This window comes from Centruroides sculpturatus, unplaced genomic scaffold (genome assembly GCF_000671375.1).
Source record: "Centruroides sculpturatus isolate CEXI.00-Female unplaced genomic scaffold, Cexi_2.0 scaffold779, whole genome shotgun sequence".
NCBI lineage: Eukaryota > Metazoa > Arthropoda > Arachnida > Scorpiones > Buthidae > Centruroides > Centruroides sculpturatus.
This window is the reverse complement of record NW_019385026.1, coordinates 298,694-318,259: the sequence shown is the minus strand read 5'-3', so window position 1 is coordinate 318,259 and position 19,566 is coordinate 298,694. Positions and strand designations below refer to the sequence as shown.

The 19,566-nt window shown below is 30.2% G+C and overlaps 1 protein-coding gene across 1 annotated transcript; it reads left to right on the top strand.

Annotated features, from left to right (window-relative positions):
* The first annotated feature begins 13,441 nt into the window (after positions 1–13,441).
* Positions 13,442–18,133, top strand: LOC111633611 (disintegrin and metalloproteinase domain-containing protein 10-like). The gene is made up of 5 exons (XM_023378216.1): positions 13,442–13,466; positions 13,585–13,935; positions 15,900–16,555; positions 17,349–17,916; positions 17,981–18,133. Exons 2-5 carry the CDS (start codon positions 13,886–13,888, stop codon positions 18,093–18,095), a joined length of 1,389 nt encoding a protein of 462 aa, XP_023233984.1. The 5' UTR covers positions 13,442–13,466; positions 13,585–13,885; the 3' UTR covers positions 18,096–18,133.
* Positions 18,134–19,566: the final 1,433 nt, after the last annotated feature.

Sequence of the window (19,566 nt, the reverse complement as noted above, 5' to 3'; positions counted from 1 at the left end):
ACTAACTTTGTGCCAGAGCTCCCTAGAATAATAACTTCTGTCTAAAGAATAAAGAAACAAATTACCGCCTCAACTAAAACCTTGAACAACGAGTTGACTAAATTTTTCCAAGTCAAAATATTAATATTGAGGTATTGTAATATGTATATTGTAAACTCTTTTTCTCTTTTTCTAATATATAAAAATTTTAAATATTATTTAAATAATAAGTAGAAATTTGTTTTCACTTTTATTTTCATAAAATTTTGTTTTGTTTAATTTTAAATTGGTCTTGTTTTGTATTATTTATATGCCAAATCCTTTACTTGAGAATCTGAAGTTTCTTAGACTCGAAAACTAATTTATTATTGCGAGGTAAGACGTGAAAGTTTTATCTTAGCTGGTGTCAGGAAAAACAATTAAAATACTGAACATCACCATCCTTAGAGAATAAGTTATACTAACTTACAGCCGTTAAACGTTCGATGGTTCAAGTTTNAACAAATTCGTCACAGAAACTTTATATCCTCTGATTAATGTTCGACCTAACTTTATCTTGGTCAGATGACAAAAGTTTATCTCACCATTGTACAATAATTTTGCTATAAAAACGCTATTCTCGCTATTTTTCGGGCTTTCTCAGTCATTCCTACCTATACATTAACTTTAACTAACTTTGTGCCAGAGCTCCCTAGAATAATAACTTCTGTCTAATGAATAAAGAAACAAATTACCGTTTCAACTAAAACCTTGAACAACGAGTTGACTAAATTTTTCCAAGTCAAAATATTAATATTGAGGTATTGTAATATGTATATTGTAAACTCTTTTTCTCTTTTTCTAATATATAAAAATTTTAAATATTATTTAAATAATAAGTAGAAATTTATTTTCACTTTTATTTTCATAAAATTTTGTTTTGTTTATGTTTAAATTGGTCTTGTTTTGTATTATTTATATGCCGAATCCTTTACTTGAGAATCTGAAGTTTCTTAGACTCGAAAACTAATTTATTATTGCGAGGTAAGACGTGAAAGTTTTATCTTAGCTGGTGTCAGGAAAAACAATTAAAATACTGAACATCACCATCCTTAGAGAATAAGTTATACTAACTTACAGCCGTTAAACGTTCGATGGTTCAACTTTATCGAACCGGGTTCCTCACAGATGTTTAAAATATTGTTTCAATATACAGGTATACCTCGCTTTACGTCGGTAATTGGTTCCAGGAGAAACGACTAAAGTCGGAAATGTGAGAGGCTTAGCCGTGGATACGGAGTGGTAAGACTCTAGTATCACTTACTCAGCAACTATTCTCTAGAATAGACCTCTGTTTGTCTAACAAGGATGGTTTTTCTATTCAAAGAAATCGAGTGTGGAGGGCTTTAACCAATAAGTTTATTTACAATTTGAATGTTAATTTAAAAGCGGAATTAGATAATTGCGTTATCACTTTTTCCTCGTCTGGATTCCCGACACCAGTTAATCAATTATTTTACACGCGGATTAGCACGCGTTATCCTTAAACTTGTGAATATGAAAAGCGAAGGAAACTTAATGAAAATGAATGTCTATTAGGAACCTAACCATTTTATAAAACAAATCAGAATATATTAATAAATCAAATAATAAAATATACAACGGTGAATCTAACCTATATCTAAATATAACTTTAACTATCTTATTTCTACCTAACGTGTGAGAGAGTTTACATCGATCAATTCAGAGCTTATATTACCTTAACCTGTATCTGTTTCTGTATGAGGATCTTCTGTTTTCTTTAAATATTTCTCTTCTTCTAATTTCTATGGGAAGTTCTTTTCAATCTACTTTCCTTTCAACAATCACGTTGTATGCTGTACATTTAGTTTAACGTTTTTCGTATGACGACTTCTTCGGATGCATAGTCTATATCGTATTTGGATTCTTCTGTATGGCAATGTCTTCGTCGATGGACTGCGTATGTTGTACTTCTTAGGTGGCAACCTTTTCCTAACGGACTGCGTATGTCGGACTTCTTGCGTGGCAATACCTCATTTCGATGGACTGCCTCTTAACGTATTTCAGATTCTTCGTATGGCAAACCTTGTTTCAATGGACTGCCTCGAAAGGCGGGAAAACGGTCCATTTATTTGATCTTCCATAACGTTTGCAAAAACTCGACTCATCCTGACTTAGCCTGGGAAAAGAAATCAACTTCCTTTCAAAAATTCTGATGTTTCCTCCGGTTTTAGATAAAACCTTGTTGAAGTTGAAAATATTATTTTTTGTTATTTTAATTCTTTTCTCCAAATTATTATTTTAATTAAAATAATCCTTCCCAGAATCTTCAGATCTCACAGAAAACGACGTAAATAGAATTTACTTGTAACTAGGCTCAACCACAAATACCATTCCTAGTTTTGTATTTTATTTATAAATGCATTTTAAATAATATATGATTAATAAAAATCTATTTTAAGCTTACAAACAAATAAATTTTAGTTTATTGTACGGGGAAACATGTAATCTAAATTTACGAAAACATGTACTGTACGTTACTTACTGTACATACTTGTCATGTGTACAGTTTGGCGATGTTTACAGTACAGTACATTGCGGACTCTTTATTTATGAATTTGGTTTGCTCTAAGACATTACAAAATAAGACGATTTTGTAAAGTTAAATAAGAAAACCAGTTATTAAAATTATTTTGCGATAGTAAAAAATAAACTAATTTATGTTAAATTTACCAATAATGAGTGGCAACAATACATATTGGAACTAACGTGAAAGATGCTAATATTGACCCCTTAAAGACCGCTAAATAAGATTACAACACAAAATCACAGATGTTTTCATATTTCGTTCTATACGATTTATGATAATTATATTAACATTTACTGTAGATGTATGTATTTTAATATGATTTTATGTGCTCTTAACATCTTTCTATTAATATTACGATTTTAATATTTGTGGCGAACAGACGTAAAATCGAATAAAATGACTTAAACTTGATTTTTATTTTTTCATATATTTTTTTCACAAACGACGTATAATCGAGAATGACGTAACTCGACGTTTACCTGTAATATACATAACTATATGAATAAATAGGTTCTTATAACTGTTTACTTTTTTTCGTACCCTAGATGTCTTCTCTAAGAACAGACAATAGCAGCTTTAATATTTCTATCAAAAACAATACTAAGTAGGAATTGTGTCTGTTGAAAATAATATATATTTACAAAACTTAAAACTTGAATATCCATCAAATTTCCATCATAGTATGACAGTACGGATTTACGGAATTTTAAGATAAGGCAACGAATAACAGAGATTTTACTAAAGAAGAGTGTCTAAAAAGACTATTTTCTAAAAGATGCTGATCATCTAGTAACTCCATGTGGCCAGCTTGTTGGTAAGGTTCGAACTCTCGACCAGATTTCATTGCTTTTACCAACTTAATAAATAACACTTTAGGGATCTGAACTATCTGTTTCAGCAAGAGTTGTTACTATACTGTATTATACTTCTAAGAAATTACACCATATTTTTTGTGTGTTTTCGTAACATCTTAAGTTACCGTTATATTCTGTTTCTATATCTGTACATGTATAAACACATTTTAAAAATTACACTTGAATATCTTAGATTGATACGTAAACACTCTCGATTTAAATTCTGTTATTAACACGTTCATAAAAAAATCTTTACTAATGTTAATAATTGATTTTGATAAAGATAAAACAAAAGTAAATTGTTTTATCTTTATAAATTTTTACTAGTGTTATTAGTATTTATACGTATTTTCCTTTATATATAATAAATGTAGAGAAGGAAATCTTACGTCATACACTTGACATTTTAACAACATCATAAATAAATAATCTGCACTATATTAAAAGTAAGGCGTAATTTCAAAATCAAATGCTATAATAATAGCGATTTGTTTACCGATATTTTCGAAAGAAATGATTTAAGCAAAATAAACTATAATGCTTTATTTATAGTCATCTATAAAGTACATTTAACGAACATAATAATTGCAAAAAACAAATAAAAACTTCTAATAAAAACTATTTATTCCTACAGAGGTTTTATTTAGTTATTTATTTTTAATTCATTTCTGTGAAATTAATTTTATAAATCTGTGAACAGTTTTGTTCTTCATTCGAAATGCTTTTTAGCTTTTTGAAACCAGAGAAAACTGAATGCAACGTTTTTGCCATCTGAAAAATTAAATTTAACTCAATTTATTTCCAGTACAAACACAAAATTCGTAAATAATTACAAAACCGCAATTAATTCAAAAAATAATACAACCTTCAGAGGAATTCTCTTGTCAATAATCAAAAATCTACCTATTGTGAAACAGAGAGAGACTTTTCCAAATCTTTTCATAAAGTTCAAAATCTGAAATTATTGTCAATATTAAGAAAATATTTGTTTAAACGTCATTTAAACTTCGTACCTTTAGATTTTGATTCTCTCCAATGTTACATCCTGCAAATTGTCTGATATCTTGAAATGTATTTTCCATCTGCAAGAAAAAGCAACTATAAACTATCTAAAGCATATGTCAATAGTGCATATAGAGTGTAATTACCGTAAATGCTAAAGAGCACAGCAGACAGCCAGCAATTATGCTAATGCAAGTGAATAGTATCATCAATAAGAGTATCAACAATTTAATGTAATAATGAAGTTCTAAGAACAAAAACGCATAATATAAAAAACTTGTCACCCAAACGATTCCAAAGTAAACAAATCCAAATACAAAATTATGCTTAGAATTGAACTGTTGCAAGAAAACCCAAAGTTCTTCATGATGCATCATTAATTCATTTAGCTTTTTTTGTAAATCATAATCGATTCTTTTTATTAAAAGCAGTTCCATCGACAATTGCTCAAATTCTTTATGCGAAATCAGCAGTAACAATGCCGCTATCAATAAGGTGTAACCGATTCCACCAACAAAAAAACTTACATTTAAAGAGGCGAATGTAGTACAGAAGAGAGCTTCCCCATGAAATTTTTGTCTCATTTCTATGTAAGGGTAGACAAATACAGTAACTGCAATTTGATAGAAATTAATGCCTACTATTATAACAAAGGAAATGAGCAGAGTAACATATTGCAATAAGATGTTATTTTCGTGAATCATTTTTACTCGAAAGTATTTATTCCTTAATGGCTTATTCAAATTAAACTTATTGCAATTGATGAATTCTAAAACAATACAATAAATGATAAATATAAGAGGAAACACTATTTTAAATAACATGGAATTTCTTTCGAATACGTCATGCCAACCAATGCATATTGCATATTCATTGACTACTGGAATCATTTGCCATATGAGAAGAATTGTATATCCGCCTAAAGTCAGTTCGATAAATCCAATATAGATATTCTTCAATTTAGTATTTTTAAATAATCTTAGTTTCTTTGTGCATTTACAATTACAAGTTTCAAATGCGTCCAACCCAAATATAAGAGCAGTGGTCCAACAAGGGCTGATGAAACAGCTCAGACATACGTCTTGTAAATTCGAACTCATGATTAGTTTGTATCCGTGTCTAAGTTTTACGAAACGAAATGAGTCTATTCTCGTAAATACTGGTTACGTAAACTCATTATCTCTGAAAATTTTATGGTGCCATTAATAATAACAATAATGGTGTATTCCTGAATAATCTGTAATGGGATAGTGAATGAAAGAAATTGATTGGCTACTGGCTATCAATTTCCTTTATAAAGTTAACACTACGTCAACAAACCATTGCAAATATAATTAATTATAACAACAGAAAATCATATCTTAAGTGGCTTTTATGTACTTTTACATCAGGGTAAGCAATTAAATTTACATTTTGAAAACTATTCCAAACTTTTGATGAGTATTTCTAAAGAACCTGCAATTTTATTGATATTTTATTGCATTGATTGGTGAATTACATAGTTTTGTCCTTAACAATTTTAAATTCCTTACAAATAGATGATTTAATAGCTGAGTCAATTCATTATGAGGTATATGCTCACGTTATTGGAAATGATATGAACTTTAATCAAATGATAATATTTTAGAAGTGCTATTGTATATGTTATGTAATATTAAACAAATATGTTTAATATTACATATGTTACTTTGTTCATTAACATATGTTCATTGTACTAACAATATGTTACTCTGCTCATTTCTTTTGTTATAATAGTAGCCATTAATTTGTATCAAACTGCGGTTACTGTATTTGCCTACCCTTACATAGAAATACAGCAAAATTTTCATGGGGAAGCTTTCTTTGGTACTTCATTCATATTCTTAAATATAAGTTTTCTTATTGGCGGAATCGGTTACATCTTATTCTTAGTGTGAAATTCGGATCGAATTAAACGAGTTTAAGTCGTTTAAACAACGAAATTAATGAAATAAAACATTTATTTTAAACAAAGATACTTCCATTTCTACGCGGTATCGAACCTTTTTCGGGGGCGGATGTTCATCTTCCCGTCTCCGGAGTTACTTCCTCTCCCTCCGTCACCTAAATCTGAATCAACAGGATCTTATCCAAAAAAATCTATGATTGGTGTAAAAAAGTAACGTGATAAAAGATCACCCGAAGATATAAAAGGGGGGACGATTACAGAACGGGGTCGACTTTGCCGTCCGTGAACAGGTCCGTCATCTCTCGTCGTAGACCGTCACTACCGACCCACCCATCCAGCCGCTCGTCGAGTGTCCAGCCGCTCGTCGATCCCGGAGGAGACTTCCCTAGAAGACCGACTGGAGAGAAGCTCAACCTCTATCCGAATTTCTGTCCTTAGTCTGAATTCAACAGAGGTATAAAACCCCAAAGTATTGTGAACTCTCTCTCGGCGCGGACCTTCCAACTCCGCGGAAGTGAGATATATTCTCTTTGTTAGTTTTTAGTTTTGTTTAATAAATGTTTGTTTTGTTGTTAAAAGTCGTCTTTAATTCGAATAACGCACACACCTCACCGACGACCCCTCTCACCTCTTCCACTCGACCCGAAAACCAAGAATCCCGACTTTACCAGATATAACCGCTGATTAAAGCCATCCGCTGACCAGTGGGCAGTTCTCACCGAACTGTTGCCTATAAAAAGGAGGTACGACCTAGTCCTACCTCCGGCGATCCACATTAGTGGCATTGTTAGTGTTGATCTCGCATAATTTGAGGAATTTGAGCAATTGTCGATGGAACTGCTTTTAATATAAAGAATCGATTATGATTTACAAAAAAAGCTAAACGAATTAATGATGCGTCATGAAGAACTTTGGGTTTTCGTGCAACAGTTCAATTATAATTATAATTTAGTATTTGGATTTCTGTACTTTGGAATTGTTTGGTTGGCATGTTTTTTATATTATGCGTTTTTGTTCTTAGAACTTCATTATTTCATGAAATTGTTCATTCTCTTATTGATGTTACTATTCACTTGCATTAGCATAATTGCTGCCTGTCTGCTGTGCTCTTTAGCATTTAGGGTAATTACACTCAACATGTACTATTAACATATGTTTTAGATAGTTTATAGTTGCTTTTTCTTGTAGATGAAAAATACATTTCAAGATATCAGACAATTTGCAGGATGTGACATTGGAAAGAATCAAAATCTAAAGGTACGAAGTTTAAATGACGTTTAAACAAATATTTTCTTAATATTGGCAAGAATTTCAGATTTTGAACTTCATGAAAAGATTTGGAAAAGTCTCTCTCTGTCTCACAATAGGTAAATTTTTGATTATTGACAAGAGAATTCCCCTGAAGGTTGTATTATTTTCTTAATTAATTGCGGTTTTGTAACTGGAAATAAATTAAGTGAAATTTAATTTTTTCAGATGGCAAAAATGTTGCATTCAGTTTTTTCTGGCTTCAAAAAGCTAAAAAGCATTTCGAATGAAGAAAAAAACTGTTCACGGATTTTTAAAATTAATTTCACAGAAACGAATTAAAAATAAATAAATAAATAAAACTTCCGTAGGAATAAGTAGTTTTTATTAGAAAGTTTTTCTTCGCAATTCTTTGTATTAAATAAAATGTTTTTTTGCAATTGTTATGTTCGTTAAATGTATTTGATAGACGACTATAAATAAAACATTATAGTATACTAGCTGTTACCAGCGGCTTTGCTCGCGCGGATTTTGCAAGCAAACCCCATTTATATTCAGTATTTCAACAACAATAGTAATTGTTATATGACACCTACCGCTGAGAATGATGAAAATTGCCGAGAATCAAACGAACTATTTTCAATTTGATCAATTTTCTGGAACGTTTACAGTCGTTCTATAATCGAACCAATATGGAATAACAAATTCGAATTTAAGATAATCTTATTCAGAATTATTCCTATTCATGTTTGATTGAGACGTTTTGCTTCTAGTTACATAACTAAGCATAAGAACAGATTAATTGATGACTAAATTATGATCAAATGCTATCGAAATTTATCGTAATTTCTAACTTATAATTAATTGGTATTTGTTATAAGATAATTATAATTTAGTTACTATACTTAAAGAAATTACATGAAAAAAGAAGTAAAGAACTTTTAAACACGTAGAGTAATTTATAAGATATTTTGTACTTGTGAAAATCAATGTACAGTACATATTATGTAGGAGTAACAGAAATATGACTGAAAAATGTAAAAGAGCATCAAACTGCTATTAGATAAGATATTATGACGTCATTATGTATTTATATTGTAGTAAAACAAATTATAGCATCAATTCTAATCATATATAAATTTCTTTAAAGAAATGAATACATTTATAAAATATTTTTAAATTGTAAATAATAATAATACTGTGTAAACGATATTATATTTAGATAATGTTATTAATGTTGATGCGTATTAATATAGATTTGTACACTATAAATACAGGGCACGAGTATTGAATTGTATTATCACTGAAAAGTCCGAAGCATTGTTACTTTAGCGAAACGCATTTGATAGTTAATGTATAATTGTATGATAAACGGTAAGAATTAAAATAACTCTTCTTTGATTTTAGCGTTGTTTAAATGTTTTAATCGCCTTTGAACTCGCAACAAGCTGATTATATATATATATAGTGTAATGAATACATCAAATATTAAGCATAATAATTGTTTTAATGATAAGTTCTCGATCGCTGGTAAGTGAAAATAAATAATCGCATACAGTTATGCAACTTACTATTCCTACTAATTCGTCTACTAATTACTAAGGTTACAAACTTTTATAATTGAAGGGTTGGTTAAAAATTACAGAGATCATAAAAGCAAAAAAGCTACTAAGTTAGATGGAATTAACAAATTGACATACAATAAGTGTTTAGGAGGTGTGGTGAATGAGTTATTTCTTTGTATAGACTCGAGTATGATAAATAAAACAGCACCGAATATTTATAGCTTTCTATCAATACCAAGTGATAAATACAGCGTAAGAAAGGAAAACAAAACTAGAGTATATAAAATAATGTTTGAAAACCAACAGTTAGGAATCGCAAAGGATTATTTGGTTGTTACCTGGCAGTACGTCTGCGAGAACGTAGATACAACGTTGACAAAGGACACAACAACATAATATTAGTGATTAACGAGTAACGAGGGCCGTTAATTAATTACATTACGAGTTACCATTATTAAATAAATAATAATAATAATATCGGCGTTTGTGTTTGGTCCTATTTATAGGATTTCGTCATTCCAATGATCTCGGACTATTTGAGTTACCGGAGGAAGGAAGTAACAAGGAATTTCCCGGTTGAGTAGACAGGGACGGTTCTGGTAGGTATGCAATGCGTGCAAGGACAAGGCGGTCAAATTCCTGGGGTGGCCGATAGCTCACTTTAAAAAATGAAATTCAAATGTAATTTAATATTATTTTAATACAGTGGTCGACGATTAAATAAATTGATGTTTGCAAGACGATTGATGATATTGTTGTGCAGTTTATAAAAACAAATAACAGAGCTTTATTTATGTTAGCGTCTTATGAATAAGTTTAAAGTGTAACTTTAAACTGTGGGAGAAAAACACACGACGTTGTGAAAATTGTGCTCCGAATGCCCGCAGTGTTGTAGAAATAAATGATAAATCATCATAAGTAAGATAATTTTATAATAAATAGATATATATATTTGTGGCGTAGTAAACACTAGTATTGTGTTTTATTCCAAAGACACATGGCAAATTTTCCATCAAATTTCTTTATTAGTTGAGTCGATACAAGATCACAGACAGAAAGAGAAAATACAAGTTGACTGAAGAGGGACAAAGCCCGAAACGAGTACAAAACAATGTACCGTATCGACTCAACTAATAAAGGAATTTCATGGAAAATTTGCCACGTGTCTTTCGAATAAAACAAAATACTAGTGTTTACTACGCCACGAATATAAAACAAGACACGGTTTCAAAAAACAAACCAATAGATATATATAATTTAACTTACATTTAATACATTATTTATTTCGTATTGTGATATAGAACAGAAATATTAAATTTATGATTATAACAAGGTTAGGAACGGCTTCTGTTTTAAAAAACATTGTTTCTTCTTACAATTTTGTTACAAACTCTCAACTATCTTCTATCTGGTGTAATTTTAATAAACTGTAATGTTTAAATTACCAAAATGTTAAACTGATACATTGTTAATAGTGTGCATGTATATAGGTGTAATATAAATTAATAAATATAAATTAAAAAATAAATTAGACCTACCTTTACTGGAAATTTTTTTGTGACGTTAAAATAGCCTCTTACTGATATACATAATGACTCTTTTCTAAATCTCTTCATGTAATTTAAGTTCTGTAAGAATAAAGTGTAATTAATAATATTATTTGAATGTACAGTACGAGATATTACAAAATGTTACCCTACTCACTTTTAGTTTCTGTTCGCGCGATAAATCGCAACCAAAAAATCTTCGGATATCTTGAAATGAAGTCTGCATCTAAAAATATCAAAAGTAATTAAATGTAATATAAATAACTCATTGTAATATTTGAAAGAAATATGATGAAATCTCTTCTAAATTTAAACTTAAATTCCAATTATTTTTTTCAAGTAAAATTAAATCATCCAATACTCTTCTAAATGCTTTCTTCAAAGTCGAATATAAAATTATCAGAATAAATAAGAGATGAATCAATTCTCCAATAATAAAGTTTACTAAAATTCAATTGTTACACTACAGAACAGATGCATAGAATTATGATCGTTGCTCGAATCCAATGCTGAAAGGATAATATTAATATTGAAAAATGGTAATGCACAAGTGAAAAAGAAAGTGTTATGAGCATGATGATAAGAGTTTTGTGAAAAGATTTGCTCAATTCTTCAATTGGCAAGTTATCTAGTTTCATTAGTATAATTACATAATTTAGTTTTCAGCGTTTATTAACAGAAAAGACGAATGCCATGGTTAAAATTGCAATACAAAAGCAGATCTTGACAAAGATATAATTCACTATTGAATACCAACCAAAACAAGATGTGTTTTCGCAACAAAAGGTATTGTCATAAAAGAAAATAAGAAAGAATTTCCCCAGTATAGGAATTCCACAAAGCATAAGAAGTACTTTTGCAGCGAGTTAGATTCGGAATAAATCTGCCGACAGTAGTAGCATGGATAGAAAAAATTCCATCCGTAGATTATTGCAGTGGACATGTAAGGCTGCAACAGACAACTAAGACAGATTCCGTATCTGCGAACATCAGCCATTAAAATATTTGAATGCTGGAAATAGTTAACGAAATATCTGAAATAGATAAGTAGACGGTGAGTTGTATTAACAGAAATATAATCTGCTAAAAATTATTGTTATTTTGATTTTTTTTTAATTTTATGGACCTAATGATATAAAATAAAGTCTCATAGCAACCTTATATAAATAACGTCCTTCGTTCTTGTTGTTCAGCTTTAACCTGTGATATATCTCGTGACAACACTTACATTTGTGAGCCAGTTCATATCAATGCACATAATTAAAGAATTTTTTCGTATCTTCCGACTTCATACTTTAATTACAGCATTTTTGTATAATTGACTCGTATCAATTTACTAGTATATAAACAACAAATTCTCAAATACAAAAAAATGTTTCTTTCATTCTTGGCATTTTATATATTGATAATTATTAAACGTCAGATTTATATGCACGAATAAACTACGTAATATGCAAGAAAATATACCAAAATAGGTTTAAGAATGAAACTAGATTGCGAAAGTATAAGCTGACAACTAAATTGGCTGTAAAATAACGTTATATTAATTACATTTATACATTTTCATATATATATTTTATACATTTATTTACATTCGTTTATACATTTGTTAAATGTCTGCAGTATTTTACATTATCTGTAATTTAAAATAAAATAAATAAAATATTTACTTATGTCCTGAATTACTTGACCATAACTCATTAATTGCACTGCAATTTGAAAAAAATTGTAAACCTACAAATTCCTATTGTCGTCTGCCCGCCTGTCTTTTTTTAATCTTGAGAACGAAGTTAAATAGATAGAAACGTTTCAATAGATGGAAAAAATTAAGATCATTGGAAGCGTTTGAAATCTTCCAAGCTTCTTGAAAGGGTGTATGTATCAATCGCGAGGAGAATGAAACGTTATACAAAGCTTGGCTATTTTTAGCAAATAGCTTAATAAGTGAGGAGAAAGGACTTTGGCCATTACAACTCAGTTCGTTTATTGAATTTCGAAATATATACGTTTTCATACTTGAGGCAGAAATATGAACAGGGTCTTGAAACGTTTGTTTTTTATTATAACGCTGCTAGAAAAGTATAAAGGGAGGTGTAGAATTATTCATATTTTGATTCAGGAGTTTTCGGTTTTTCTACAAATCAGTCTCTTCCAATAATCAGCTGTACAAAGAAAACTTTTTCACATCAAAACCTAACTGTAAAGCAGTATTTCCTGTAATTTTTATTTACTGTTGTATTAAAAAATTCTTTAAAAACACATAAAGTCTTTACATGTAGATACAAACTATAGTACAAATGAACAGATTTAATTGTGCCTATCATAAAAGCTTAATTTTATGTTATTTGTATATGTTTTAAGAACGTCACGCTTAGATCTATTTTAGTGTAGCTTCAATAAATAAGATAGTATCGCCTAATAGCATTGTTAGACATTTATTTTTTCTTATTAAGCATTCTTATTTATCCGGATTCTTATTTAAAAAAAACACAAAAAAAAAAAATCGAACCCGAATCACAAGACGAAACCGGATGTCTTTTTATGCAGGTTAGTAATTTTAAATTTTAAAATACGTCATTCGAAATTCTTCATGTAACGGTTTAGAATAATTTATTCGAATTTATACAGAAATGAATGCATTTCGTATTTCACGTATTCTAAGATATATTTTAATAAACTTTCATTTAATATTGTCTAGCGCAACGCAGGTGTATGAAATCGATGGAAATCTCTTCTTACGTACAATTTTCGTCAGTAAGAAAGATGCTATTTTTCTTAAAGTAATGTTAGATAAAAGTGATATTATATTCTACGTATGTTTGTACGAAGATCAAACAGTTTTCTCTTCTGCAACGAAGGTATATATTTTCAGAGATAACAAGATAAAAAAACTTTATATAAGGAACTTACCGGAAGCCACGTTATATATTGGGTATTTTAAAGATAGTAAAGATCATGCGATTGGATATTTATACAAAAATCATTTCGTCGGAAGATTTCAAACTTCACTCGATACTCACTTTAGTGAACCAGCAAATTTTCACCAACAGTTTAAAGAAGCGAACGATACCGTTTTCTATAACCTGAAACAAGTAATTTATAACTCTAAGTATAAAGATGGCATAGGTTTCTGTGACAAGATTAAGCATACACCCGATAGCAAGAAATATTTCATGCAAAATGACGAAGCTCCGTGCAATAAAAGTTTCTCTTTTAAAGTGAGGTGAGTTAGGAAATTTTATATAAGTTTTAACATTTGTTTATTTCCTCGGTGGACACTAAGAGAACTTTATCCTATTGGCAAAACTATATTAATTGAGCGATGAATAAGAATTCGTAAAATGAAGGGGATCTAGTGAAGGTATTGAACACTTTCTATGGAACAGTACAAACATGCGTAATATTAATATCTTTTCCGACTGCTGTATTAAATTTACAATTAGTGAAAAGTGATAACACTATACAGTAATATAATAATATATTAGACAAATAATACTAATAATAAATTTATTAAGTTTTTTCGTTCGTGAAATCGTTGTATTGTTTTTTAGAAAATGCTGTATTCTGCAGTTTTGAAAAAATACCGTATTGTGATTGCAGGTTTCTAAATAATATAATACTAAGCAATATATTGTTCAATGAAATGTCATAAAACAATATATCGCTTAGCATTACTTGCGCAAATTATATTTAATCCAATATCGATACTTGTTTTAGTATTATTTGTGAATCGATGGCATTTTTAAATGGATTCATCGTCAGTTCGGTAGGATTCTTATTTTCTCGGTGCAAATTATTGTGCCCAGTAAGCGCAGTGCCCAAACGGTTACGAGTTGAAAATTGAAATTTTTTACACTCTTAGGGTACGTCATTAAAATGTTGACAAAGAACGGACTATTCCGAAAATTTCCTCCGCGGAGAAGAGGGAGAAAGTAAAGGATTATTTTGTATTCGGATTTTACTGTACTATTTTAATGTGTTTTTTGCCACATATCGAAAAATCCAACTTGTTTTCAGACCCTTCTAAAAATTACGTTATTAGTCTCGGAAGAGGGTAAACCTAATTCTTGCATCCGGTAAAAACGGGTAAAATCGGCTATAAGCTAATAAGCTTAACTTTTGCTGTTGTTACTTTTTACCTGAGCTACCCAAGGCTCATCTACTAGTATGTTAATAAAAAAGAAAATAAAATTAACACGAAATGCAAATAATTATTTTTCACTTCTGAATGCTCCAGTTTGTCTCACACAACTAAAACCTCTGAAAACTAATCACTGTCAGAATTAGAATATACAAACGAAAGCGATTTCTATAATTCTACATCGCTTCACTCATTGTTTTACTTTTCTCGTATATCATCTAAAATACGAGCTGTAATTTTATGCCATGTTGGAATTACTTTTATAATTTTATTCATATTTGTTTGTTTTTTGTTACAACCAATGACTTTTTATCTCAAAAATATTCAAAACAAAAATAAATAAATTTAAAAATAAATGTAAAGTAAATAAATACGTAAATGAGATATTTGTTTTAGTCAATGGTATTATCGTTCACTGAATTGAGAAGGTACTGTACTTTCTAGGTGCAAATAAAACAAGCGGCATTCCCTATTGTTCAGATAGCCGAAACTTTTAGATGAATTAAAAAAATAATTTCTGATATATCTTTTTTTTGTCTTTAAAGATTTATTTCGTTTACAACTGCTTTATTTATACATACCGTGGATTCAGTTAGGCCCACAACAAGAAGGACCGAATGGTAATAGGTCTGACAGATCTCAGAAAGAGCGCCCTTGAAAGTTTCCTGGTAAGCTGCTTGACTTAATTTGATGTCGGGTCTCCCAATGCGCTTGCAGAGATCTTATTCATCTCTTCATTCGGCCGTCTGTTAGTTTGGTTGTAAATGGAGTAAAAATATAATATACATTTATTATTAGTCACAAATTGTTAGTTCTTAAGAGACCGAGCGGATAAAACCAATAAACACTGATTTGCATCATTTCAACGGGCTGGCCATTTCACGCATTCCGGGTGTTTTTCTACATTTGTAACACCTAAATACGTACTAGTTTCCAGTAGAAACTATTCCCATAATAATTACGAGTAATTTTCCGCAGAAATAATTTTAGTAGTGATAGCTATAACTTTAATTTTTATTAATAAACATAATTTTGTGCTTTCACAGACAAGAAAGAAGTTGTTCATTAGAAATCTTAGTAGATCATACATACTTCGAATATATGGAATTTAACGTGAATAGAACAGTTGCAGAAGTTCAGTTCTACACCATGTTTGCACAATATGTATTCCTCAACTCGGACATTGATCAAGACGGTAAACCGGATGGCATCGGTTTCAATATAGATAAAATAACCATATTTGGAAGTAATGATGAACCCGGTTATCTACTAAACACTGACACGAATAAAGAAATGGAATTTTTGGAACATATATCTCAATATAGACACACGTCTTGCATGTTGATATGCTTCACACGTAGAGACTTTTGGAAAGATTCGGGCTGTTCTAGTGGAAGAGTCAGCAAAATAGGAGGAATTTGCTCCGAGGACGATGATGATAGTTTGATACGTAGTAATGTAGGATTTATTACAAATTTAGAAAGAAACTTAACAATACCAAGGTTTAAAGTTGCTGCAAATTTTGTCCATGTGTTGGGCCATGCGTTTGGCTGTAAACACGATCCTATAGATTTAAAAGAATGCAATCCAGGAGAATCAAAGGAATATATCATGCATGAAGATGTTCCTTTTCAAAGCGAAAATAATTGGAGATTTTCAAGTTGTTGTTTAAAATCAATACAGGAAATAATTAAACTAAAAGGTAATGCTGTGTATTTAATTCTGAACATGTAAGTATATAGAATAAAACTTAAGTTTAGTCAATTGGTTTACTTACTTCGGATGTTTTCAGTAAAGTAAGACAGACATTAATATGAAGTAATATACCATAAAAAACAAAGCCCACTAGTAACGGAGTGGATTTAACATAAAACCATTGAACATTCGTACTCACTAGTTTGCGCCTTGATAATAATAGATAAGTAAAATTTCCTAGTTTTTATTTATGGATCTAATACATAAATATAGGCCAATATTTAGTAGAACATCTCCACTTTTTACAGAGTTCTTCTATGACTGTCAATTCTCTTCTATCGCTGTCAATTCTCCACTTTTTACAGAGCTTCTCTATGGCTGTCGACACAGAGAATCAACTATAGAAGAACTCTTTTAAAATCATAAAAAAGCTCACATTGCCTTAACTTAATTTTTGGAATTTTTATCCACTCAGCTACTGGTGATCAGCCTTCTTATGTAATGTAACAAAGAACTTGAAATTTTCATTTACATTTGTTAGAGAGGTATCGAATAATTTTACATAATCTTTAAAATTAAAGTAGGGTAGCAATTAAAAGATTTTATAATATTTTTATGAATATACAAACAATCTATTTCTCTACATTACAATTAGAGATCCTCAAACTTATAGTCACGCAATTTGAATTCTGTTTAATAATTATAACAAAGTGAGTTTTTGGTATTGTTTAAAGATATAATTTTATCATAATTATAACCACGTTATTCATTTTAACTATTTTATTTTATTCTATTACCAGCCAAATGCTTGAAAAAAATTAAGTTATCCTCGTGTGGAAATGGAATTATTGAAGAAGGCGAATCGTGTGATTGCGATCACACGACAGGCAACTGCACACAACAAGAACAGTGTTGTATTCCTAAAAGTTTTCCCAATGAGTGCACTGTTAAACACGAAAAAAACATTGACTGTCCATTCCAGTCAGCAGAATGCTGCAACAAGTACTGTAAATTTTCTCAAGTAACTGAAGGAAAGACGTGTTATAGTAACGTTACCTGCTTTAATGCAACTACCGTCTGCGATGGTACTTCACCATTTTGTCCTGGAATTTTAGAAGCTGATGGAACACCTTGTCTCGAGACATCACGAACTTGTCAGAAGGGTCACTGCGTTAGTAATGTTTGTGAACTTTACAAGCTACAACCCTGCGAGTGTCTATCACTCGAAGAAGAATGTCACATCTGCTGTAAAACGGAGACTAGTACATGTAAAACAGCTAAAGAATTTAAAATTTTCCCCTCAAAAAATCAGTTATATATTAAGAAGATTGGCACACGCTGTAACAAAGGATACGGAAGTTGTATAAAGTAAGTAGTTAGTGGAATGTGTGTTTACATTTCCTGTAATAATTTATTTCTTTTTATTTTTCAGCAATGGAATTTGTAAAATAGAGGAAAAAAGTTATTTAATTTGGTATATTGTCTTGGCATTGCCGTATCTTTTGTTTACTGCGTGGGCAATATTCTTCACTCGTAAACGAAAATAAATGAAAACTAATTAGAAATAATACATTTTTGAATAAAAAAAGTGAAAACTTCATGATAATGTATTTGTAAAGTATTAATAAATTAAAATCATTTTAAACTGTTTTCAATTAATATCAGTACAAATATTGTTAAGTGCATAACAGCTACATAGAAAAACATATGAAATGTTTGTTGATTTGGTTATTTTGTATGCATTTTAAGAAGAAGCGTTCCCCGAGAAATGGCTGCCGTTAGTTGGCGGATGTTGCTGTAAGTTCGTGTTATAATTATAGCCAGGTAAAGAAATATTACTAAAAACCAGAGAAAACGAAATCTAAAATAAACGCCAATAAAACGTGATTTATTTTTTATTCTTTAATACGAAAATAGGTATTTTTACATTTTTTAAATAAAAATCATCTATTATGTCAAAGAACTCATTGTTTGATAAAGTAGTTTTAATACAGGTAAGTAAGCAAGCCAATGACATAATCATAATTCGTTTCATCTGGAGTTCAAGATGCTGTCGGCTGCTTATCCATTGATTTATATAACATTGGTTTAAAAATACTACTTTTATCGAGCATCCTAAGACAAAGAGCCTAACAATTCCTCATATTGGGCTTATGTTCGGGCCCTATATCATTCCACGGTTAGTGGAAATTTGTTCAAATTTAGTGGAAACCAGAGTTTGAACCAATGAAAAGCTTATTTACGATTGGTCGATACTGCTGCTAATATTTGAGAGTGGACTTTTGTCGATAAGCGAACAATCAGAGTAGCAAGATTATATTGTATATAATTTTTATTCGAGGTTATACGATAACCTAATATACAAAATTAAATGTTTTCTATAAATATATAGCTTAGTTAAACAGAATTTCTGAAGAAGAGTGTTAAAAAAAAAATGTAAAAAAATTAGCAAACGAATTTTATAAAATTATAAAATTTCAGTTTTCTCTTAAACTCTTCCCGTTCTATGGACACTAAATAAGACCTTTTTTAAACTAATCGTCGGTTCGGGTTACCCCAATGGACGACTAGCTGATGAGAGAGGGTCTAGCATATTCGGAACAGATCATTCCCAACAAATTCTCAGATTGCTAACCCGGATTACTCAGGAAGTTGTATTCTTCAATATTGACTGAACCTTCGTTAACGTTAGTTTATACACAAATTGTAAACTCACTACAATGGATTCGACCAGACAAAATGGAATAGATAAATGTGTTCTGTATTTTCGATGTAGAATAAATGCAGCTAATAGGGACCACCGTGTTGTATTTCATCTGTTACTTTTAGATAACTGCTGCAATTGAACCAACATTGTGATTAAAGGTGCAAAAACGGATATCCAATGATATCACAGAAGCATTTTTATTAGTATATTATACATTAGTTTCAGTATTAAAATACGCAATGTCTAAAAACTTAAAAGTGAAGGTAATATGACCCACAACAGGTAATAACCAATGTAGTCCATAGTACCTA